The sequence below is a fragment of the Jaculus jaculus genome, chromosome 5 (assembly GCF_020740685.1).
Source record: "Jaculus jaculus isolate mJacJac1 chromosome 5, mJacJac1.mat.Y.cur, whole genome shotgun sequence".
NCBI classification, from domain to species: Eukaryota; Metazoa; Chordata; class Mammalia; order Rodentia; family Dipodidae; genus Jaculus; species Jaculus jaculus.
In genome coordinates this window covers 33,380,399-33,406,549 of record NC_059106.1, presented here as the reverse complement: position 1 = coordinate 33,406,549, position 26,151 = coordinate 33,380,399, and the positions used below count along the sequence as shown (strand labels likewise).

Below are 26,151 nucleotides of genomic sequence, written 5' to 3'. Positions count from 1 at the left end.
ATCAGTGTTTTAAGGGGAAACAGTGTTCACTCACTCAGACGAAAACCAACTGGGAGTGTCTGGGCCATGGATCAGTATGGGGTTCTATCCCCAGTACGAATGAAAAACAGATGAACAAAAGTTTCCTGGGCGGGAGAAATGGCTTAGCAGTTAAGGCACTTGTCTGCGAAGGACCCATGTTTGACTTTCCAGATCCTACATTAGCCAGATACACAAAGGTCAGGCAAGCGCAAGGTCTCACATGTGCCCACTAGGTGGCACAAGCGTCTGGAGTTCAATGGCAATGGATGAGGACCTGGTGTGCCAATTCCCTCCCCCTGTCTCAAAAAATATAAATAAATAAGTAAATAAGTAAGTTTCCTGAAGAAAACACCAAGTAAAACAGCTAATAAGGTGCACTGTTTATCAGTCTTCTTTTTCTCTATGTGCACGTGGCTCCCTATCTACAGAAATGTGTATTTTTTTCACAAACCTCATCAGCAAAACAAAACCTTAAAGCAATAAAAGAAAATTCTACTAATACGATTTTCTTTTTCTTGACCTTTGGCATTGTCTCGATTCATTCTCCATGCCACCATGACAAATGTCATATGTTCCTCTCATCCAGACATACTGCATATTCAGTTCATCGGTCTCTATTCTGATGCCCAACCTGGGAACTTCCCTACTTCGCCACACAGAAGCATGACATCATCTAAAAGCCAAAACCTCCCAGTCATGACACACACATAAGGCAAAAGGTGCCTTACCTTAGAAACAACCTAGATGGAAAGGTAATTCCTCACTAGAGAACATGGGGAAAATATACAGCACAACAAGTGCATTGTTTCCTAATGCATAGTCCCGATGAAACACATAATTTCATGTTTTCCAAAAGCATTTTTGAAAAACTAAACTGTTCAGGAGGATGTCTGCCCCAGCCGAGAAGCTACTCACCTCTATGAGTCTATCCCCTGCCTTGAGCCTGCCATCCTGAATGGCGGCACCCCGTGGAAGAATGTTCTTCACGTAGATTGGAGCAGAACCACCTATCGTCACATCTCGGGATGTGATGCTGAACCCCAGACCTTCTGTACCTAAGCACATAATAGAAAGACCAGTAAATGCCACAGCGTATACACACACACACACACACACACGGGATTGGCTGCCATTCTCTACCTCAACTTGATATCTTACAACTTTCACAAAGGCCTGAACTTCTCCTAATGAGTTAAAAAATTGTAATAAAATTTTCAAACCTACACTAAATTATTTAAGGTTTAAGTTGTGTAATAATCAACAGTGTCATTAAACTTTTGGTAATCTTTCATAGATAGATGCAGAGGAATAAATTAAAACACCTCCTAAAACTTTCTAAAATCAATTTTATTTTCTTTGGGACCCAAATAAACCTGACTGCTCTACTTAAAGAATAAAAAACTCCTGTTGAAATCCACAGAGCCTCAGAGGACAAGCATTACCATGCAAAACTGGTGCTCAGATGTAAAGAGCACACAGTGAGAAAAGAAAATGTGGAGAGAGGACCAGTGAGGTGAGCACGCTCCTTCCCCACACTGCAATCACATATGAACCACGGTGCCCTTGTCAAGTTCTTCCCCAGCTAATCGAAATCTTACCATGCACCCCACGACCCACCCACATGCAAAGGGGTAATTATTAGGTGAAGAGTCGATCCACGATCAGTGACACTGAACCTCAGAGTCACCCTGTTATGTGTAAAGGCAATGAAATTAATGAGATATCAGTAAAATTACTCTCCTGACTTCTGCCATTTAACTTTTCACTTCTTTGGCAGATTTCTTGACAAGCAATTTTCTCCGCTCAGTATAATGTAAGAAAGGGCCTATGTCTCACTAGCACCCACAAGACATGAACCAAGACGTGCCAAGGAAATAATGAATGATTTCAACTGAAGCTGTGTTTATGGAGGGGGAAAAAAACTTGCTTCTCAGGGAGGATCTGTTTTATTTCAGTTAAAGTAATATAATAATATGAGCGCAAACACATGGTCATTGAAAACAATAAAGATATGCAAAGGTGAACTTGGGAGAAGAGCACACTAAAGTCACGTGGGCTTGGCATAAAACCTGTAACACCTAAGTGAATAAACTGCCCCAGCTGGGTAAATACGGATAGGGAGGAAACGGGGCAGAAAGGAATGCGCAGTGACACCTGTAACGAAGCCTGCCGTGCTCGCTCTCAGGCTCACACCAGGCACTCGTCCACTTCACTCACGAGTCACTTTCATTTGCACGGAACCTTCCTTTCCACAGTGTTCGCGGCTGAAGACGTGAGTGGCATGTTGTCTAAGGTGAATTTTCCCAACTGCTCGTGTGGGGTTCTTCTTCTGCCTCTGTACTCATGGAACTCTAATGGCTTGCAATAGCATTTATGAAGAAAGACTTCTAAACTATTCTCCTTTAGCAGTATTAATTTATACAAGCTATAAAGATGGACTGTTACATGAACCACAATTCTATTAAAATATCAGCAATAACCCCTAAATCTGAAAGCTAAAAGTTCAGGCAATGACCTTTAAAAGAAAGATAAATAGATATCAATTTTCATTTAGCAAAGCCAACAAAACATTTTGCTCTGACTAAAACAGATTACTGACCTTCTCCTCTGACTTTATTAAAAAGCTAATTTCTATAAAAGAGCAGGGTATTTGAGAATGCCAAAGTGGCAATAAATATTAAGAAATCATAATTATGGAAGAAAGTACACTGGGACTATTCTAGTTTGTCCTCAAAATTATGCCACGGAGCCATCATCTTACAGGGTTCTCTTTCTGGTACTAAGAGTTGATCCTAGTTCTTTTTTTTTTTTTGGTGTTGGTTTTTTGAGGTAGGGTCTCACTCCAGCCCAGGCTGACCTGGAATTCACTATGGAGTCTCAGGGTGGCCTCGGACTCACAGCGATCCTCCTACCTCTGCCTCCCGAGTGCTGGGATTAAAGGCATGCACCACCATGCCCAGCAGATCCTAGTTTTTAAATAACTGCTGTCACTAGAAGCATGCTAGTTTTCTTTGATTTGAACATAGAAGTAACATGATCATAGAATGGTTTTAATGTATTTCTTTAAAAATCTGAAACGTAACAAGAACTAGTGAAAATACCTGCTACTACAACAAAAAATTGTTTTAACTCGCATATAATCATTATTATCAAGTACATGTATTTATTCCTAATGAAAGATAATGAGCATTCCTCCTCCAGCTGACTTAAAATAAATATAATTTGTGTATGCAAAATATGTTTAAGCATTGGTGGCATGCATAGGCAGCATGTATTTTTATTGTATATTCTTTGTGTTTTTAAATTTTTTATCTATTTATTTATTTGAGAGAGTGAGAAAGAGGCAGATAGACAGAATGGACGCCCGAGTCTCCAGCCATTGAAAATGAACTCCAGACGCATGTGCCACCTTGTAAATCTGGCTCACGTGGGTCCTGGGGAATCAAAGCAAGGGTCCTTTGGCTTTGCAGGCAAATGCCTTAACCACTAAGCCATCTCTCCACCCCTATTGTATATTCTTACTGCTAATAAATGAAAATCATGATAGATCTGTGGAACCTTATATTATTTAGATTACCAAAGGTCACAAAAAACTTTTAAAAGAAAATCATTATTTCCAGTTTTCTTACATGGATTAAGCATAGCTTTTCTAAATGAGCTTTAAAAATGCAATCATATCTCTCTAAATGGTATTAAAACACAACTTCGAATTTCCATATTCAAGAGTGATTTTTTTTCCCCAAGATAGGGTTTCTCTATAATTCAGGCTGACCTGGAATTCACTATGTAGTATCAGGGTGGCCTCAAACTCACAGTGATCCTTCTACCTCTGCCTCCTGAGTGCTGGGATTAAAGGCGTGTGCCACCACACCCAGCAAGAGTGATTTTTTTAATGGCAAATAAAATTACATTTCATGAAAACATTGCACCATATCACAACTGGTTTAACCTATTAAGTAGGTAAAAAATACAATGAAGTAAATGATTATCTTTTCCTCATTATAAAGTAAAAGCATTTATGAACTCGTATTAGCAGAATACTGGTTCAATAAAATGATTAGGGAATTCTAGCAGAATTTTATTTTTCACATAACTCTAACTGTGGTAGTAGGCATACTTTTGGTGAAAAAACTAGGGCCTATCATTTGAGTGAAGAACAAGACAAAAGAGTTCTCTGCTGCTCCAGTTGGGCATGGGCAGAGCTCTGGAGGATCTCAGTGTTGCAAGGGCTACAAACAAGCTAACATCCATTCATGGCCACACCAAGCATGAATCTAGAGCTTTTAAGTCAGTAGCTAGAAAGAAGGAACTTATGGTTCATATAAAGTTCCATGAACATGATTTGGGAAGGACCCAGCAGTGCAGGGCCCTAGCCTGGCAAATGCGACCCCTGGAGAAAAGAACAGGCTGCATGTCAGCACCTAGAAAGCACCCTGGCAAGATGTTGTTGCCCACAGCCATGTAACTCAAGAAAGTCTCTGGATGAATTTTCTGTGCACTGTAAGTGCTGCTTGAACTCATAAAAGTACTTTTATAATGCCATAATTTCAAAGACATGCCTTTACCATACATCAAAATGTTCAGCTCACAGCGATGTAAAACAAACACAGGGTAATAACTCTGACCTTGGATGTCATTCCCCAGGTGCTACCTACCTTTTTGTGACAGGGTCTCTAACTGGCCTAGAACTTAACCAATTTGGTGAGACTCTCTGGCTAGCACAGGGACTTGCCTGTCTCCACATCCCCAGATCTGGTATTACAAGTGCATATCACCATTCCTAGCACTGTAAGTGTGTGCTCTAAGGATCCAAACTCCAGTCCTTATGCTTGCCAGGCAGCCCTTTTCAAACTGAGCTAATTCTGCAGCCCACTCTGATAGCCCTGTGAAAGCAAACCACAGACAGTGAGTTAAGTCATTCGTCATACCTTTCTTCAGCTGGATATTGAGCCTCTTGCCTACTTTCTTGGTATTGTATGCGTTCATACCAAGTGCATTGTGTGGAGCCAGAGCTGGGGCCGCTGGTGGCTTTGAGGAGGGGTGCACACTATGAGGTAGTCGAGGGTGAGTGTCGAGTTGTTCGGGCGGGTGGTTTGCTCTGGGTGCTCTGGGCAGCGCGTGGGGCCCAGCACTGGCCACGCTCCTGCTGTCCAAATAGTGGCTGTCGGGGCTGAAGCGGCTGGGGGGGTAGTTGTTCTTCTCACTGAGGGAGAGTTGTTCGTACTGCTCTTTGTTTGCAGCAGGGACCACATGGAACCAAATGATGGGTGTACGCATGGCTTGGCGGAACATATGTTGTGCTCTGGGTTTGAGAAAGAATGGAAGATTAGCAATTGAAGACTGGCAGACCAGAAGATATGATGAGCTTAATGAAGTATACTAACTAAGCACTGAGAAGAACTTAAGAATTGGGCTTGCAAGCTCTGATGCAAGCAGAGTGGTTTCTCCAAATGCACATTCCTCATTCTCTAAAGAAAAAATGGGCAACCCGCCTGTGACTACAGGCAGCACACTGCCTTCCACTGGACACCGTAACAGTCTTGAGGGCTGACATGCACACTCTAGCGATGACATCAACAGAAGCTGAGCGTGGCTTCTCTGCACAGCATTATCTAATACTAGTTATGGAAGACTCAAAGTATTTCCTTATAAAGGGACCATTTTGTAAATATACTTAGGGAAATATGGAAGGGAATTAATAGCACTTATCAGCAAAATTAACTCATTTGGGTGCAAAAACCTCTGATCCCTACAAAACAGAATATAACAATACAGAAAAATAATCCTGCAAATCCAGCTTCAGTGGTTCAAAACACTCATGGCAGTGGGAACCCTAAGACCCCAAGAGGAGGCTAAAGTGGCTCCATCTCATACCCCCCCCAGTCAGAAGTCACCCCAAAATAAGAGTTTCTTCACAGCAAAAAGTGGCACAAGCGTCTGGTATTTGTTTGCAGCTGCATACCCCCCACACACACACCTGTCCTGTTTTAAAAGTAAGCAGTTGAGTTATTTTTATTCAGTAAGAGCTTTAGTCAAGAAAAAAAATAATAATCTGAGCCGGGCATAGTGGCACATGCCTTTAATCCCAGCATTTAGGAGGCAGAGGTAGGAGGATTGCTGTGAGTTTGAGGTCACCCTGAGACTACATAGTGAATTCCAGGTCAGCCTGGAGCAGAGTGAAACCCTGCCTCGAAAAACTTACAAGAAAGAAAGAGGGGAGGGGAGGGGAGGGGAGGGGAGGGGAGGGGAGGGGAGGGGAGGGGAGGGGAGGGGAGGGGAGGGGAGGGGAGGGGAGGGGAGGGGAGGGGAGGGGAGGGGAGGGGAGGGGAGGGGAGGGGAGGGGAGGGGAGGGGAGGGGAGGGGAGGGGAGGGGAGGGGAGGGGAGGGGAGGGGAGGGGAGGGGAGGGGAGGGGAGGGGAGGGGAGGGGAGGGGAGGGGAGGGGAGGGGAGGGGAGGGGAGGGGAGGGGAGGGGAGAGGAGAGGAGAGGAGAGGAGAGGAGAGGAGAGGAGAGGAGAGGAGAGGAGAGGAGAGGAGAGGAGAGGAGAGGAGAGGAGAGGAGAGGAGAGGAGAGGAGAGGAGAGGAGAGGAGAGGAGAGGAGAGGAGAGGAGAGGAGAGGAGAGGAGAGGAGAGGAGAAGAAAATCTGAGGAAAGCACAGTATTGTTATTCCAAGGTGCATTTCTGCTTCTATACTGAGCAAGATCATATGCCACAATGCTGGAAATGTGAATTAAAGTATAATACAAATCAGACAGTGGTAAATTTCTGGAAAAAGGGTGAAACCAGCACAATTGCAAGGCCTAAACTAGGTCCATAACATTTTAAGTAGAGCCTCACTGGTCAGAGGTCATTCTGAAACACAGGGCAATGCAAGTAATTAAATTGAGTTTAATTAAATTCTGAAAAGCTAGATAATGGCCCGAAACACTCTCCTCCACACAGTGTTCACAGATGTATTAGAGCACCCCAGCTGACTGCACCCCATCATGCCTATAGCTCAGCAGGACCCCAGTGTCTCCAAACACACTTACTGTTCAAACCTTCTATTTCGAAGGTCGCCGTCATTAATCCTGACGATGCAGTCGTTCTCATGAAAAAGGCTCTCTTGCTCAGCTTTGCCCCCTTTCTCCAGTCGCTTCACTAGCAGCCCCAGGGTTCTGGAACAGTGAGAATATACACGATTACACATGTAGCATTGGTTCTGTGCATAGCTCTCTAATGCTAGGAAAGGTGGTCACAGACCTCCTTACAAGGGGTATCTTAAAGTGTTATGAATACATCTTGAAGTAACTTTGAGACAAAAAAAAAAAACTGCAATGGTCTAAATGATGCATAGAAATGAGCCCTTTCAATAAAGGTAAGAAACCACTTTCTGACTCGTCAATGTTAACATTTCTGAAACTAAGTGCATGATACTGTTTCAACATGCAGACGATGGAGCTGGCCTAGGATCTCAGCGGGCACCACACTGCAGAATGGTAAATGGCTTTGATAGGTTTCTGCATTAGCCAGGTGGCACACTACAGGTTAACAGTCCTGCTTTCTTTTATTATTTGAGAGAGAAAGAGGCAGAGAAAGAGAGACAGAGACACAGAAAATGGGCATCCCAGAGCCACTAGCCACTGCAAACAAACTCCAGACGTATGTGCCACGTGGCACATCTGGCTTACATGGGTCCTGGGGAATTGAACCTGGGTCCTTTGGCTTTGCAGGCAAGCGCCTTACTGCTAAGCCATCTCTCCAGGCCTGCAGTCCTGCCTGTCTTTGACAGCATAGGAACAAGGAATGCCTGACCTCACTGTACTATGGGTTATGGAAGGATAAGATCAAACACAGTCTTCCAAAAGAGAAGGGTCTTGACACAGGACTGGAGACTGAGATTTAGAATGTCAAAAGCTGGGAAATCTCTCCACTTAAGTCATTTGTTTCCAGACTTCCTTGGGAAGAATGGGTGGCAGCAAGCAATGCAAACAATGTCCATCACCATTCATCTCTTCCCACATGAGGACCTAAATTTCAGGTGAAAAGAAATGCTGGAATGAGCTCCTGAGAGGTAGAGGTTGAGTAAAGCTGCCTCACTTTCTCTAGAACACTAGCTTGGCATATAACAACATATGCGACATATGTTGTCTGTCTCCTGACTCAGTAGCAGGGACTCCGTGAGGCACAGAAGCAACAGCAGCCTTTAATCCCCCTGGTGGCGATGACTACCTTACTGGTTGGCAAAAATTCTCTTTCATGATTATGTTCAAGGTTTTATGTGTATGTACTTGATATTATGAAGGCTTGCATTCTCTCACATACCCACTTAAGAGCCAAAAGGTACCTATATAGAATTAGAATCCTGCTTGTATTAAAACTGAAGACACCGTAATTTCCTCTATGTATTGACACGACTGCAGCACCCTATATATGTTTCCCAGTAGAAACACCCATGGATGGACAAGACAGGACCCTCTCCCATCCAAGTACTAACCAGGCCTGAACCTGCTTAGCCTCCTCGAGTAAAGAAGATGAGGCCTATTCAGGGTGGCATGGCTATACATTCAGTGACCATTTGCCTGGCTCTCTGTCATGCCCATGCATATCTGACTATCTGGTTGACACCGACACACCCAAGCGCTCTGCCAGGAGGAAGTGATCAAGCACAGGGGGAGTGATGATGATGAGGCCGCACGGCTGTGTTTCTAATACGTTTTTGCAGAGTAGCACAAAGATGGGCAGAACCTGACACAGGCGTTTCTTCATGAAGATATCGTTGGTACTGACGATCCCATCAGACTGAAGGAGAATGAACTGAAGGAACAGTCCTGTGTCACCACTTCTTTTGTATATTTGAATATTTCTGTGCATATTTATGAAATCATTGTCTGCTCATATGCTGATGATTAAAGAGATGTTATGGGGCCTGGAGCGATGGCTTAGCAGTTAAGGTGACTGCCGACAAAGCCAAAGGACCCAGGTTTGATTCCCGAGGACCCATGTAAGGCAGACACACAAGGTGGTGCATGAATCTGGAGTTCATTTGCAGTGGCTGAAGGCCCTCGCTCTCTCTCTCTCTCTCTCTCTCTCTCTCTATCAAATAAATAAATAAGGAGGCTTTATAGTACAACTAAACTCAATGACTTGTATCTATCAGTGCTGGAGTCTAAAAATATTAGTAAATGGTAAAAAAATATGTAGGAAAATATTACTCACTATCACATATTATAATTAAATAAATATGTAAAACATAACTCAACTCCAAGGTAAGAATAAAAGACACTGATTTAGCTGTACAAACAACTAGTCTCATTCCATACTTGAAAAGATATAAAATGTGACAGCAATCTTACATCAGTCCTGAAATGTCATGACCACAGTCTAGCTCTATATGCTTTTTCTACCTGCAGTTGAATAGTGGTTGCTCCCAGAAGAGTCAAAGATTTAATTTTTAAATTATTTTTTTCATTTATTTGAGAGAGAAGGAGGGAGAAAGAGGCAGATAGAGAATGTGCATGACAGGGCATCTAGCCACTGTAAACGAACTCTAGAAGCATGCGCCCCTTGTGCATCTGGCTTACATGGGTCCTGGGAAGTTAAACCTGGATCCTTTAGCTTTGCAGGCACATGCCTTAACCATTAAGCCATCTCTCCAGCCATAATTAATTTTTTAATGTATTATAGTCCCAGGGGCTGAAGTTATGACTTTGCACATGTTAGACAAGTGCTCTAACTGTGAGCTATATCCCCAACTGCCTTTCTAAATGTTTTAAATTTTGAGACAGCCTCTTATAAATTGCTCTAGGCTGTCCTTTAACTCACTCTGTAGCCAAGAAGCCTTGAAATTAAATAGGCATACACTACCAGGTAAAACTAAAAAATAAAAAAAAAAACCACTTATTAAGATACAGCAGCCTGGCATGGTGACAGGTGTAAAACCCCAGCACTTGGAAAACTGGGACAAGAGTATCTCGATTAGGCCAGCCTGGGCTATATTAAGAGTTTGAGGCTAGCCAGGGTCATATAGTGAATTTAAGACCAACCTCAGATACACATTGAGACTCTGTCTTTAAAAAAAAAAAAAATCATGCAGACAACAACAAAAGGCAATGAAACAAATGGAAAACTGTACTAGTTGATGAATTCCATGGTTATATGGACAAATAATGATTTGATTCTGATACTTGGTTTGCTTTCAAAAGTAAATTTTTAGCTGGGCATATTGGCAAATACCTGTAATCCCAGCATTTTGTAGACTGAGGCAGGAGTATCACAAGTTGCACGTCAGCCACGGTTATATAGCTAGACCCTGAACCAAAAAGTTGTTTGGGGCTGGAGAGATGGCTTAGTGGTTAAGCACTTGACTGTGAAGCCTAAGGACCCCAGTTTGAGGCTCAATTCCCCAGTATTGACGTAAGCTAGATGCACAAGATGGTGCATGCATGCATCTGGAGTTCATTTGCAGTGGCTGGAGGTCCTGGTGCACCCATTCTCTCCTCTCTCCTCTCTCCCTCTTTCCCTTTCTCTCTATTGATCTCAAATAAGTAAATAAAAATTTTAAAAAATGTTCACCTATTTCTTTGTATAAAGACAGTGGTATTTTGAATTATAACAAATGGGACAGATTTCTATAATGAGAAAATTGTGGTGCCACTTGACTTTCATAGGAAAACAAACTTGAGAGTCAAGAGGCCTCAGGCACCCATGGGTAACCTTAACATACCCACAGGCCTAGAGGTACACCTATTAAAAAAAGCCATCCCTGTGGTCCAAGAACCCTTCACTCTTAGTTTCTCACCATGCAGCCCAGGCTAGAACTCATGATCCTCTTGCTTTAGTCTCCTGAGCACTGAGACAGCCAGTGTGGGTCATGCCACTCAGCTTAAATGAACCCTTTCAGAAGTACATTGCTCAATCTCTGAGATAAATACATGCTCTGTCAAGTCAAGTTAATTAACTAGCTTTTAATTTGGAAAATCATTATTGGTTTCTCAATATGGTTATATTTTTGCAATGTAAAGCGTCAAATAATTAGCATGCTTTATATATTCTGAATTTTTATGCAAGTTAAAATAGTCCCCAGAAAATGTCTAGAAAATACATGTCAATATTTAAAGAAATTTATGCTGCAGATAACTATTACTGATAATTTGTTTAAGTGTGTGAATTTCTTTCTAATAGATCATTTCAGTATTTATGACAGTTTGTAATAGTACAATCACACACAAGCCCTTGGCTCAATCCCTTCCCCCTGCACCCAAGTACACCTGCTAGATGGAGTGCAGTGCACATGTAGTCCAAGCTAAATGAGGAAACTGAGGCAGGAGGATCTCTTGGCTGAAGGATTTCAAAGGCAATCTCAGCAAGTTAGCAGCACATGATTCTAAGTAACCAACCAACTACTTAGTTGGCTAACTAACAAAATTTACAAAGCACGCACCTTGGAAATCTGTATAGCAAATCTCCAGGTGACATTCACAAGGTCTTCAGATAAACAGGCAAATGGATTTCTGCTCATCTAGACCCTTACTCTGGAATAAGGATCCACGATCAAACAGCGTGCAGTGCTTACTCACTGAACGCTTGTCCTAGGGAATCGGTCCTCTCACATGACCAAATGCATCAGTAATCGTAGCACATGATAAACTGTCACAGACCATAAACAAAGGGCAAGCATCTGAGTCGAGGTGTTCTAACCCAGGCTGCAGCATCCAAGTCCCTGTGGCAGTGGAGCAGGTAACAGGTGGGGAGGGAAAAGGCAGTGGGGGAGGGTGGGTGCTGAGGGCTCCTCACACAGCCTTGAGAGGCCAGCGGGCGGGAAACGAGTCACAGTGAACGCAGCCCTTTAAAAAACACCCACAGCACGTGACCATGCTATTGGAGTCATTATCTTCAAAAGAAAGGACTGATTTAAAGGGAACTGGCACAGGCAGCAGTTATCTCATCTGCTGCTAGGTGGAAATGAGTTCAAAAGGAGTGGGTGTGCAGGATCAAAACACACCTCCCAAGAAGACAACCCCCCCGGAACGGAGCCACTGAGAAAGACAGGGAGCATGAAGGGAGTAGGAAGGAGACCCACAGAGGCAGCTACACCAGACTTTCATGTGCCTGGAAATGGGGAGGGCATGAGTGGGCGTTTCACAGGGCACTTCCAACTCACAGCTCTCAAGGGGTACAATGAAAAGCACATTTTAGGTAGACAGCTTAGGAGCTCGACTCAATGATAAAGAAGAGCTGTGTGTGGAAGTCACCCGGTTGGTTAGTGAGGTCTTGGGGCCCACCACGGCTGGTATGGGAAACATGTTCCTTCCTTAGGGGGTGACCAGGGTCCATGGCGGGGAGGGGGCGTAAAAAAAAGCATGGTGTATATAAAGATCAGGAGACAGGGAGGGAAGAAAGGAAGAGGGGGAACAGGTCTGGAATCAGAACCACCCAAACTGGCTGTGCTGACATGCAGGAGAAAAGAAGAGGTGCACTTATGATTGGAGCTGGGCAGATTAATGAAGAAATGACTGCAGAGACGAGGGGCAAAAACACAACCTACTCCAGCTCCTTAAGAGTCTAATGTAAGATCCAGCCAGGGCTCCAGGCATTTTCCTTGTCAGTCTAAAATATTCTTCAAACTTACTCTTCTTCCACATTTCTTTTTCAAATTTCAGAAGAAGGGACTATGCTCAATGGGTACAAAACTCATTGCTGAAAAATTTCCTAAACAAACAAAAAATCCATATATTTAATTATACCATCTTTCCACCAAGCCTTTCTTTGTGGTTTCGGAACAATGTCTCTCAAAAGGAAAGGGGGGGAGGGCGGGAAGGACAGTCACAGCAAGTAAACCGCTGAGGCGGTTCATCTTTGAGCACGACTTTGGATGCATAATTAGAAATTTAACTGCTCAGGTTACATTAAGGAATGCACCATTACATTTTACAAGGTTCATTAGCCTAATTGTACACTTAATTAAAACAAACTCAGTTGCACATGTTAACATTTTCAATTCTAAATATAAATTACAACCAATGATAAAGCTGAAAATAAGTAACAAATGTTTTCTTGACATCTAAATTGGCTGAGTTAGTCTGAGTTTCGCTTTGATAATGTAAACTCCCACAACTGCCACCCAGCTGGGTGGAAATGATTACAGCTCATTTTAATGAAAATGGACACGGCAACAGCAAAGGCAGAGTATGAATGGGCAGAAATGGAACCTGTCAGCAAGAATTTGTCACCTCCCCAAGGGTTAGATGTGGGGACCAGTATTTCCTACAGCACCCCTGGGAACCACAGCCACAAGCACAGGGTGATTCAATAGCAAAGGCATTATTCCAGTTAAAATTAAAATCCTGGAAGAGGAGAAGCATGCTCAACATATAACCTATACTTGTATGAAAATGTGCTTATACAACACAGTACCATCTACAAAGAATATACAGTGATTTTTTTTTTTTTTATGAGAGAATCTTGGTGCAGTGCTTGCCTAGCATGTGTGAGTTCTTAGGTTCTAGATAAAAAAAAATTGAAAAAGTAAATTTAATAGATGAGATGAAATGGAAAAATACATATAAATTAAGGAAGAAATTACAGACACTCTCCTATTACATGTACAAAAACATGATTTGTCTAAATACTTGCAGATGTTATGGTTTGTAATTATAACAAGTGTGTTAATAGCTGAGAATATACAATTGAACTTGTCAACCACAAGTTGACTACTGACCCAATAGAGTTAAACTGTAATTAAAATCAAGTAATTAATATAGTCAACATATAGTTGCATGGAAATATTAAAAACCACATTTTTTAAAATGAGTATTCTAAGTTTGGACTATTTATTCTGTGCTAGCTTTATAATGTTAAAATGACCTTTAATTCTTCATTAACAATTAAACAGACATGCATTGGGGTTCCCAAAATGATGTAGAAATCATTTTCTCTCATATTTTATTTTTTAAATATTTATTATTTGTTTATGAGAGAGAGAGAGAATAGGTGTGCCAGGGCCTCCAGCCACTGCAAATGAACTCCAGATGTTTGCACCCCCTTGTGCATCTGGCTTACGTGGGTCCTGCAGAGTCGAACCAGGATCCTTTGGCTTCGCAGGCAAATGCCTTAACTGCTAAGTCATCTCTACAGCCCTTCCATCATATTTATAGAAGAGAATGTTGAATCTGTCCTCTTACACAGACTGTTCACCTCCTCCCTAGACACCAGCAAGGACCATGAGTTGTAAGGCATATTGGAGAATATGAGCTGAAGATAAAAAAATCTCAGAATTGATGATTCTCATCAGCTGTGACTAGCAAAGGACTTGCTAAGTGATTGTCATGACGTGCTAAGTGATTGCCATGGGTGTTCTCAGTTAAATCACACAAGGCATGATTCCCATCTGCCAGATGTAAAAAGCAAGGCTCAGAGAACTGAACTCAGCCACATTAGAAAAATGACACAGCCATATTCTACCCAGGTAATAACAAGCTAATAACATGGATGAAACATGTGGCCATGTCAGTCACTGGTGGATCTCGATTTAATATAAAAACTGGAATAAGAAATTACAGAGAGAAAATTAATTTTTTGTTTTGGACATTTTATAAAGCAAGAGGTAATAAAGCAGGTAAAAGAATAGTGAAGGTTTACAACTAATGACAATAATGATCATGTGAACCTTGGTAGAGAGCTAGGCTCAGACTTCAGCAAGTGAGTTTGGAACTTTCCTAAGCCATTTGCCTGTATTTGTATATAGTGATGAATATTGTTTTATTTATTTTTAAAAGGAAGTCAGCCTTTTAGTTTTATTTTTATTCATTTATTTGAAAAAGAGAGAGAGCGGCAGAGAGAGAGAGTGGGCACTCCAGGGACTCCAGCCACTGCAAACGAACTCCAGATGCATGAGCCCCTTGTGCATCTGGCTCACGTGGATCCTGAAGAATGGAACCTGGGTCTTTTCACTTTACAGGCAAATGCCTTAACTGTTAAGCCATCTCTCTAGCCCACGAATATTGTTTTGTATATGAGGTATTCAATTTAGAGTCAACATATATTCTTCTGTGAATTGATTCATTCTAATTTTCTAATTAATCTAAACTAGGATCATATAGAATACATATTTGTAGAATAGAAATAGTAACCAAAAAGCAATACCTGTTTTCCAATAGGGTCATTTTTACTTCAAGACAATGTCCATAAACTTTATAAAGTATTCTCTTAGGTAGGTTTTTTTCCCCCCCTTTTTTAAGCTTAGATGGTGGGGCTAATGGGTAACAATGTCAGAAGAGAGGTGTGTGGGGGGGATCATAAAAGAAACTTTAGCAGAGATTGAAGAAGGTTCTCTTAAGAATGTTGAATTGCCACTTTGGGATTTTATACAGAAAATAAATGTTTGAAAAGAATTGTTTGGGATAAAATAATCTACATTGATCTGACAAATCAAATGATGGGATTTCATTTAAAATCTGAGCTGAGACATCTGCTGACACAAGCTAACAGCAGGAAATTCACAGATATGTGAGCCTATACCCCTCCCCAGACCAACCTGATTTCCCAGGTATACAAGACTTGAATCTTTCCTTAAGTCTTATGATTGGCAAACAGATACAAAAAGGGAAAGTTGTACAAATATGTTTTAAAAATTAGAAGTGATAAATCAAATTGATTTACATGTTTCCCTTTTCCCTGAGAAATGTGAAAACCAGGGGAAAATATATATATATATATATATATGTAGTTAGGGCAAGAGCTAGGCAGTGAGTGAACATGAAAAAGTTGGAGACTCTTGCCTCAACTATAAATAAAACAGGAAGCAGAATGGAGGCAATTTAGGTCTGGCACACTTCGTGCCGTGGACAGCACGCTGGCAGGAACCTCCATGGTTGTGTCAGGGAAGCAACAGGACCTGCGGCTGATACGCCCTTGGCGTGAGCGCTGTGATGTGCAGCCTGGCAGGAGCGCAGCCACTCATGACGGCTTATGACTGACCAGTGATGCTTTCAGACTCCAGGGAGTGTGAATAGCTGCTTCCATACCCCCCATATGCACGCACACACACAGAAACCTCAGTATCTGACCCTTGACTGAAAACTCTTAACCCCCAGATCTTTAAAAACAAAGAATTACCTTTTTCAATAAAATTAATATCTATTTACTAGTTGCTTAAAAAAGGAGCATGAGTGTGGTGGCGAGGTAGGAGGGTCACCATGAGTTCAAGGCCACCCTGAGACTACATAGTGAATTCCAGGTCAGACTGGACCACAGTGAGACCCTACCTCAAGGAAAGAAAAAGGAAAAGAAAAAGAAAGAAACTCAGTGACAAAAATTTAGGACTAAAGATAGACAGCCATCACAAGAAAAATCTCAAGCAGCAAGCTGGCCTCTTTTATATTAAGGGTATATCTTAGTAATACTTTGTTTCCGTTGGAGGGAAAATCTAGAATAACTGCTGAGGCAGAACATGGAGCAAAATAGGAAATATCTCAAGTTCAGTAAATGATTTTTTATCTCTTTTGTGCAGATTTTAACATTATGTCATAATAATTTTTATAATCATATTTTTGTATCATCAGAAAAAGTCTCAGGGTGTCCCGGCATGGTGGCACATGCCTTTAATCCAGCACCCAGTAGGCAGAGGTAGGAGGATCACCACTGTGTTCGAGGCCACCCTGAGACTACACAGTGAATTCCAGGTGAGCCTGGGCTAGAGCAAGACCCTACCTTGAAGAAAAAAAAAAAGTTTCAGAAAATCCATCAAACACTGTAGAGGTCAGGGCATGTCCGTGCTATGCGTTGTTGTCTTCCTTCCTTCCTTCCTTCCTTCCTTCCTTCCTTTCTTTCTTTCTTTCTTTCTTTCTTTCTTTCTTTCTTTCTTTCTTTCTTTCTTTCTTTTCAAAGGCAGGGTCTCATTAGGAAGCTCAAGCTGGACTTTAGCTCAAGAGTGTCCCACTTCAGCTTTTGGGGTACTGAAATGGACAGGTAGGTTTGTGACAACGGCCAGCTTGAGGTTTTATTTCTACATAAGCTACCATGGTCCAATATGTATGGTTAGCTCTAAGAAGGAACAAGTAGATATAAAAATAAAACAGTTCTCTGCCAAAGGGCATCCCAGTTATGTGTTCCATACTTCTTGAAGGCAGTCACACTTCTGATTTAAATAGGAAGGTCATCTGCTCTTTAAATCAGGAGAGGAAATGATCAGTGTAAAGAGAAAGTTCAGTGCAAGGTAATGAAACTAAGTAAGAAACTCCAGATAGGGGTCAGCTAACTATTTTACAATGATGCTCATGATGACTTAAGGAGAACCAACATGGGGAAGGTAATATTCTTGGGGCTTTGCTATTTATGTCTGTGTTGAGGAATAAAGAGACATCACCCAAGGAAGGGTTTTCAGATGAGCCACATGTAACCCTGCTGATAGAGGCACAGCACTGATCTCACTCCAGAAATTAGCCTTAGGAAGGTCGGTCTGGCAAGGTTCTGGGTTAGAACAACATGACTACACATGAGGCTGTTAGGAAGAGCTCTAGAACTTTCTCCAACTCTGACTTCACAGTTGTCTGTGCACATGATTCCCACTCTGAATTGTACCTTGGACTCTGAAAATGTAAACAAGAAACACTGACAGGCATGGGTCACTTTTATAGAAAGATGTAGTCAGTGAGAGTCATTCAATCAAGGAGACCCAAGGATGATTGAAATTTCTTATTAAGGAGGTATTCTTGGACATTCCAAATTAAGTAGCATGTATTGCTGTATTCCCACTATATACATGTGCATTTCTTCATGAGTTCCACCTATTTTTTTCTTTTTCATGGTTCTTTTTTTTTAATTGACAACTTCCATAATTGTAAACAATATCCCATGGTAATTCCGTCCCTCCCCCCAAGGGGAAGGAGATACGATGGAGAATGGACTTTCAAAGGAGTTCTACCTATTTTTTTTCTTTCTGCCATTCTACAGTTCTTAATTTTCTCTTGCAGAAACCATAGAGTGGATGCAGGGATCTTTTCAAGCCGTCTTCACATTTAAAAGTCACCCCTGCACCACAAGCCAGCTCCAGTGACCAAGTTCACACAATGTGTCCTCTGCCAGCTCACAGACCACCAGTTAGTTACCAGCTGCATCTGCACGTCTCACATGATTAATTATAAGGGCGTGATTTCATGGCTGAGACTCCTCTTCCCTGCCCCCAGGCTGCACATCCCTAGAGAAAGACGGCACCCTGCTCAGCAGTGTTTCCTTGCACCTCACCACCCAGTGAAGTCCTCACAAGGATTCTGATTTAAAAAGAACCACTTCAAAATATCTCCAGACATCCCTGGGCTTGGGCTCTGTGAATCTGCACAGCCCACCTCCCCTGCCTCGCCCACTGCCAGCCAACCCTGAAGAACTACAACTATCGAGTTCATGTGGAAGATTAAAGATGTAGTCTGTAACCGGGGGGGGGGGGGGGGGGGGGGATTTTCCTAATCTGTATCCCCATGAAAAATACGAAAATCAGTGCTAAATGAAAAGGGTTTATGAAAAATCTGCTTTTCTTTTCACATAAAAATAGCTTCGTTATTTATATGGGACAGTACATGATTTTCTTCATTAAGTGTCAAGTTAATAGGAACTAAGAATGATTCAGCTATAGAATTTCTAATTCTGGAAAGGGACACTTGTTTACTGGAATGTGTGCCGCCCGTCAAAACGCAATACCATGGCAACCAGCAGCTGTGGTGGGCTGCACAGTGCTCTCCCTTGAATTCATCTTACTTGTCGGTATATGTTTCTTACGTTTTATGTTTGAGCCTAACAGCTTTACACAGTGAAGTAGGAAATGTATAATACAAGACAGAAAATAATGTGTCTGTAATAGAAATATTGGTTCAAAGTTGACATATACAGAATTAAATCTCACTTATGGTGAATTATGGTTCATAGGCACTTTAAAACCATTATCGTGAAAAGACATAATCCATGCATTTTAGCCACCCCATTTTTCCAACTTATTAAAGACTGCTTTATTTAGAAAGCAAGAGTGGGCATGCCAGGGGCTGCAGCTGCTGCAAACTCCAGACGCATGAGCCCCCGTTTGCACATGAGCAACACTGCATCACTGTGCATCTGGCTTACGTGGGACCTGGAGATTTGAACATGAGTTCTTAGGCTTCACAGACAAGCACCTTAATCACTAAGCCATCTCTCCAGCCCTTATTAAGGTCTTTTTAAAGTTTAACTTTTGAGATAATTGTCAATTGTATTTTTTAAAGAAAATAAAGGAAAAGGTCCCTTTGAAAACAGTATGTGGTTTAACTAAATGAAAATTCTTTGAACAAATTTTAATGCTACCTCAAGAGTTTAAAAATAGAAAAAATGAAAGCTGCTACAAGTCTGTGAATAAAACAGCAGAATTCAAGGTGAATTTCACACTGTGCTATGAAGTTCTCACAGCCATGGGGCAGCAAAAGAACTGGGAGTAAATCACAGTTTCATTAGTAGACATTCACTAAACCCAAGCTTGATCCAAGGAACAAAATAAATCTGGACTAACAGTAATTACTAACATTACCAGGGTAGAACAATTATTTAAATACTTATATTAAAAATAAAATACATATTTAGTCATGTACTTGCAATTTATGCTATTTTTTACAACAGACTACAAGTATGTAATTCCTTGAGAATAGTTAGAAGGCATGGTGTAGGTTGTCAGTCAGCTTTCTAAACTGTCAATCCTAAGTTTGGATTCTCATTATTCTAGGTTCCTAGTCACTGGTCACAGTACTGGTTCACTGTTCTAGGCTCTTGGTCATTGCTCTGATTCCTTGGTTCTTGTGTACTCAGTTATACATCCACGCTCACTGGTCGAGGCTGTTGTGCATCATTCTAGGTTATTCCAAATTGTTCCAGTTTCTCTGACACTGGTCTTTGATTCTGACCACTGATCTAAGATGACTCTCACACTTACGTCTTGTCTCTAGTCATTGTTCTAACTTCAGAGTCACTGGTCCAAGTTGGGCGTCACTGTTCTCAGCCACTGTTCTCAGTGCCTCAGTCATTGTTCAAAAGTTCTGAGCACTGATCTAGGCTGCCTACCACTTGTAATTTCTTAATCACTTTTCTACATCCCTTCGGTTCCCAGTCACTGGTCTACACCTTTGTCACTTATCTAGGTTCTTGGTCACTCCTCTAAGTTCTCAGACAATGTTCTCATTTACTTTCCAACTCCTCTTATTGTTCTCGATAATAAGAAAGCTTAAATAAAAAATAAAGTGATAGCAATAAAATAATCATTCCAAAGATTACCTCCTCATTAAACTCATTAAAACATTCTGACAAATAATTGTTAGAAGGCAGAAAAGAGGAGAAGTGTTAAAGTTCAACAAGTCAACCATGCCCAGCTTTTAGTCCTGGAGACAGGAAAGGTGCTATGGACTTCTCTTGTCAGTGGCATCTGCCCTACAGAAATTAGTGGGAAAATTAATTCACACTACTTAAACGGGTTAAGACAAGGAATAAGCTACATAATAGGAGATAAATCTTTAGCATGCATAATTTTCTACAGATGTTCAAAATTATCAACAACCTGCACCATTAAAGAACTGAGTCACCAAAGAGATAAACATGAAGTAAGTCAACCTGAGTGACTCAAGTACCTTTCACTGGACACATTTTTTTCCAAACACCTGCTTTAAGCTGCCCCAAACTTCAAATCCAGGTGGAGTGGTCAGTGTGCAGCAAAGGCAGAGAGTAGCTCTAATGTGGGCAACAGTGAGCTTACTGGGATAATGTGAATGCACGCTTCATTTCTGCACAGGGAAATGTCTTTCGTTACACTACATGCATTCTGAGATCAAGAAGCAGCAGCTGCCCCCAAGAAGCACGTGCAAAACCAACACCCACCACAGCGCACGTTAAGTTTCAATAAAAACCTGCAAGATACGTTACCTGCCGCCTCGAGCACTGAAAGGCACTACATGGATTCCCAGAGGCCCTCCATCGTTGGGGACTTGTACGAGCTTTACCATATCACTGTGAGACAATGATGAATGAGGGAGCGTGAACATGTAAACAAACCAAAACAAAAACAAAACAACAAAACCGCCACAGCACAGACACACAGCACGCAACGAAGACAAGGAAACAAAACCCCACCAGGCAGGCACGCAGACACACTCTGGAACACAGGCATGAGGATGGAGCCACAGCAGACTGCACCTACCTGGATGTTAGTCTGATGGCATGGAGGGGAGCAATCATCAGAGACAGCTACATTAAAATAACAGAACTGTTGCCCCTTCTAAGCGACATGAGTTCATGCTGTGAGGGTCAGAGGCTAGACTTCTACTGGTACAGTACGTGTTACAGGCACATAGCACTTGGTACTTTAAAAAGTGCTCTAATGTATGCACATCATAGATCTTTCCAGTAATCCAATGAGATCAAAGTTTTCACCCCTATAGGTGACAGTTCAGAGTGATCCCCACTCTTCTTATGACACAATATTCCATGATGACCCAAGTCAACATTTCCTATGCTGATATAAGTATGATGCAAGTGTGGGTCATGAAATCTAAGATGATGGACATCCACCCACACACACACAAAAAAAAAAAATCAAATAATTTTCACAAATCTTTAAAGTTATGAAGTTACCTCTGTCAAGTAAGTGAGGTCCTTTGCCCACTAAGTGCAGGAATCTATATTACTAAAGCTACATTATGAATCTTTGCAATTAATACATTATACATACATGTGTGTGTGTGTGTATACACACATATATACACACACACACACACACACATATATATATACTTATAGCTTATGTCATACAAAGACTAAATATAAGGATATCAAACAAGTCAAAACAAAACAAAAATGCATGCATAAGTTTAATCAACTCAGTTGTAATGGATCATGCCTATTATATCAGCACTCAGGAGGCTGAGGCAGGAGGATTACCCAAGTTTGAGGCTTGGGACACAGAATGAGACCTTGTCTTAAATAGAAATGTTAAAGTTTGTCCTTACTGCTGAATGTTTTCTAAACTAGTACTATGCATAAAGATTTTTATTCAAGTTTTTTCAAAGAATTTCATAACCTCTTATGCAGAAACTGCTAACAGTATTTGAGCCATTGGCATTTCAATGAAGAAGAATATAACTCTAATAGCCTTATTTCAGTCTACATTCCTTCCACAAAGAGCTATGGTGTGGAAGCATTTCTTAAATGGAACTATGACGAATGTTGGCTGCGGTATCTCTAAACTCAACTTGAACTGAGCCTGCTCCACCCCACCCCAATGTTCTTGGCACCCTCCCTCAGACGACTAAGAGAAGGTCGAGGTCAACTGTATTGACATCTCTGCTCCACGCATTCTCCCCCAGGCCAAGCTCTCTATGGCTGTTCTCTCTATCTCTATCTCGGCCCCCAAGGGGGAGGGGCCTGTAAACATGCTCATGTTCAACCAAGTGCAAACTCAGAAAGACATTTTGTTGTATTCATATTTAAAACGTGTTCCAGATTCTTGCACTGTGGACACTAAACTTATCATGCAGTATACTCAAAGACTGTGTTTGATCAACTAATACATACTTAATCCAACTAGCTTTCACAAGTAAAATAAGTTTATGCATAATTTTTAATTTACCAAAGTTGAACAAATGACCAAAATATGGGCAAGCAGCTACCCTCTGAAAGCGCCACTAACATGACAAACATATTCAATCCAATACTATTTTATATAATTTAGTAGCATTTGCCAAAGCATGAAATTCAGGGCAGGTTCTCATGACCCTCCATGCTACACTGCTTACAAGACATAACACATGGAAGATGAGCTTTGGAAAACTAAACACACACATTCAGCATGCTGTATGCTTCTGAAATGCAGGCTACAATTCATGATGCTACAGGTATATTACAGATCAAGTCAACACAGCCCCCTCCACCAGTGACTTACTCAAGAGAAAAGTTGGGCATATTCTCCAAGCCAGTATCAGCATGTCCGACGGGCTCAACACGGCTGTTGTCCTCTTCGGCCCCATCCTCATCCTAGACAAAGCATGACAAAGAGCATTGTGGTGGTTTGATTCAGGGGTCCCCCATAAACTTGGGTGTTCTGAATGCTAGGTTCCCAGCTAATAGAGATTTGGGAATTTACATCTCCTGGTGGGAGTGTATTGTTGGGGGCAGGCTTATGGGTATTATAGCCAGTGTCCCCATGCCAGTGTTTGGCACACTCTCCTGTTGCTATTGCCCACCTTATGTTGGCCAGGGGGCCCTCTGCTCATGTCATAGCTTTCCCCTGCCGTCATGAAGTTTCCCCCTTGAGCCTATATGCCAAAATAAACCCTTTTCTCCCAAAAGCTACTCTTGGCTGGGTTATTTCTGCCAGCAATGAAAACCTGCAACAAGCATGTTTGGGTTTTTGTCTCCAGCATGGAAGGAAGCTGAGTGAACCTGGAGTCTGATAGTCCACCGTGTTGACATACTGCTCCAGAAAGTCTTTGATTGGAAGACGGGTGTGGGTGTGCAAGCGACACTCAGGGTAACAAACACTCCTCAGACAAAAAGAAATCAGCACATTTGTTAACAAATGCAATTTCCCTATTTTATTATCTCTGCATTTTCTGGATACATGTTTTAGACAGTCATCATCTACTATGAAATAAATCACTCATTTGTCAGGCCTCCTCAGTATCCACTGACTCAGCTTCTCAGGAAGAGTAAGCAGTGCATATAATACCACACCTAAAGCCCTCCCCAGGGAAGTTCCCCACACAAGCACCCTGACCAGCTAGCAGGCTATCTGTGTGTATGTCACCGTATCTGAAGGTCCTAATCATAATGCTCATCTGTTTGCTTGTACATAGCAAGGACCAGGACACGGAGATGCACGAGATGGCTCAGTTACTCTTGCCAACCAAGGATGAGGACCTCAGAACACACATTAAAAATAAAGGCCATGTGTGGGGGCACACCTTATAATTTCAATACAAGTAGAGACAGGAGGATCCTTGGGGCTTACTGGCCCCCAGTCTAAACTAATTGGTGAGCTCCAGGTCATTAAGAAACATGGTCTCTGAAAGAGGTGGACGGTGCCGGCTGAGTAGTGCCTCAGGAACACCAGCAGAGCTTATCCTCTGACCTCCACATGCATGAGAACACAGGTACACACATGGACCAAGGTAAGGAAAAGGCACAAACAGCCACATGAATGGCCCTCATGCTCATACAATGCCTTGACAAGGGCACTACTTTGTTAAATACACACTTGAGAGTGTGTCACACACATTGGGTGTGAAAGCTGGTACTCAGGAAGATAAAGGTGCAGGAAGTTCTAAGAAATGGAAGCCGAGAACCCTCCATCATTGATCATCTCGTTCACTAGTAGCATTTCCAAGCCATCTACATAATGGCAACATGCCTGAATGGGAGCAGTGTTCCTTTTCATCAGATTTCAATCTTCACAAAAGACTCAGTCTCCAAGCATATTGGTTTAGAGGCCCAGGTACACTTCACCTGGAATCCTTAGCATCCACCAACCAATAGAGAGAGACCCTGTAAATACTTTGTAGATTAAAACAAAACCATCCTAAGGACTATCTAAGGACACCCCAAAGCAACAAGTAGGTATTATTTATTTAATTTACTTTGTGGTACCTTATACAAATAATTTAGGTATACACATATTATTTAGGTTACTAATTTCAGAGTAAGAGATTTCACAGTAGTGATTTCATTGTAAACTTATATGAAGAAAGAAAGCCCACCTTTAGAAGACAATTATTTGTTTGACAGGATCTCATATAGCCCAGGCTAGATTGGAACACAATTTGTAGCAGAAAATGACCCTCGACTCCTAATCCTCCTGCCTGTACCTCTGGAGTGATAAGGGTACAGGTGTGTGCTACCATACATGGCCAATTTTATATTTTTACTTGGGCACTTGACTTATACAGGACACATATATGCCATCCATGGAGAAGTCAGTCAACAAAATGATAAGCAGGAGCTCTAGGTTCAAGATCCAATGACAAACAGTATGTGACATTCCTGACAGGCAGAGCAGTTCAGATGGCCTGACTATCATAGGTCTTCGGAGAAGCTAGCAGAGCAGGAAATGCCCTGCACCTCATAGTTCTAGGACCACAGACGTGCCACGTGCCTCCTGCACCACGGTGCCTCACCAGGAGCCCTGCACTTGAAGACTGATGATCTCGTGCCTTGAGAGGCTCTAATACGTACTTCTTAGTCATCTATCTCTCTTAAGCACTGCACATAATACATCTCAAAGGTTAACAGTGTCTTGAGCCTGCCTGTGAACAGCACTTCAAATGTAAACACCAATTCCTTAAATGATGTTTTTCTATCTGGAGTGGGGGTGGGGAGGAGACCTGACAGGACTGATTACAAACCCAGATGTAAGACATAAAAATAATCTGAACAGGTCAAAGGCATTTTGTTTCAGGATTCATTAATAATTTAAGCCCCATTGAAATGTCACCAAGATGCATTCCCCATGGAAACACCTCTGTAGTACTACAAACCAGCCACATAAATGATGACCCAACCACAGACACACACCAGGAAGCGGTCATTTACAATCTCTGTGCCAAGCATGGGAGACAGGATTTCAGCAACCTGTATGAGGCTGAACTCAGTTGCTATGGGAACCACAGCTTAGCATCTCTCAAATATTAAGTGTACCAGAATCAGCTCCTCTACGGTTTGTGTTGCTCTGCAGTGGTTTTTCAAATCCGTGCCTGAACACAGTTCCCGTCAGCAAAATAAACACGTTCTTCTGTTGTATTCCTCTACTACCACATTATTGCAGCTCAGTATTAAGTTAAATGCTGTTGAAGATCTTCAAATTTGCCACCTGCCCTCTTTCTCTTCTACTGCACAATGCAGAGGTTAAAAGCTCAGGTTTAAGCACTGGAAACACCTGAATGTGATACCAAGTCTTACAGTCTCGGGCAGCATGGGGACAATAAAGCGCACACTCCTCCCAGTTATCCTGAGAGGTCCAAGATGACCCGTTTCCCAGCACGGCACTGTGACTGGCAAATGCTTCTGCCAAATACAAGACAAGGTGTAAACTTTATTAAAAACAGGAATTGATATATGCAACACAACTTGACAAATATTTCAGGGCAATTACATACCAAT

The 26,151-nt window shown here is 41.9% G+C and overlaps 1 protein-coding gene across 18 annotated transcripts in view; it reads right to left on the bottom strand.

The window, feature by feature from the left end:
* Pard3 (par-3 family cell polarity regulator) overlaps positions 1-26,151 on the bottom strand; it is a 619,141-nt gene that overhangs the window by 275,977 nt on the left and 317,013 nt on the right. For 17 of the 18 annotated variants that reach the window (XM_004659771.3, XM_045148688.1, XM_045148686.1 and 14 more), the window contains exons 6-10: positions 22,940-23,031; positions 20,926-21,009; positions 7,053-7,178; positions 4,950-5,323; positions 937-1,076 (exon numbers count right to left, since the gene is read on the bottom strand). In XM_004659771.3, the coding sequence (XP_004659828.2) occupies positions 937-1,076; positions 4,950-5,323; positions 7,053-7,178; positions 20,926-21,009; positions 22,940-23,031 (816 nt within the window). The remainder of the gene's footprint in view (positions 1-936; positions 1,077-4,949; positions 5,324-7,052; positions 7,179-20,925; positions 21,010-22,939; positions 23,032-26,151) is intronic. The other variant, XM_045148691.1, reaches the window with a different exon arrangement.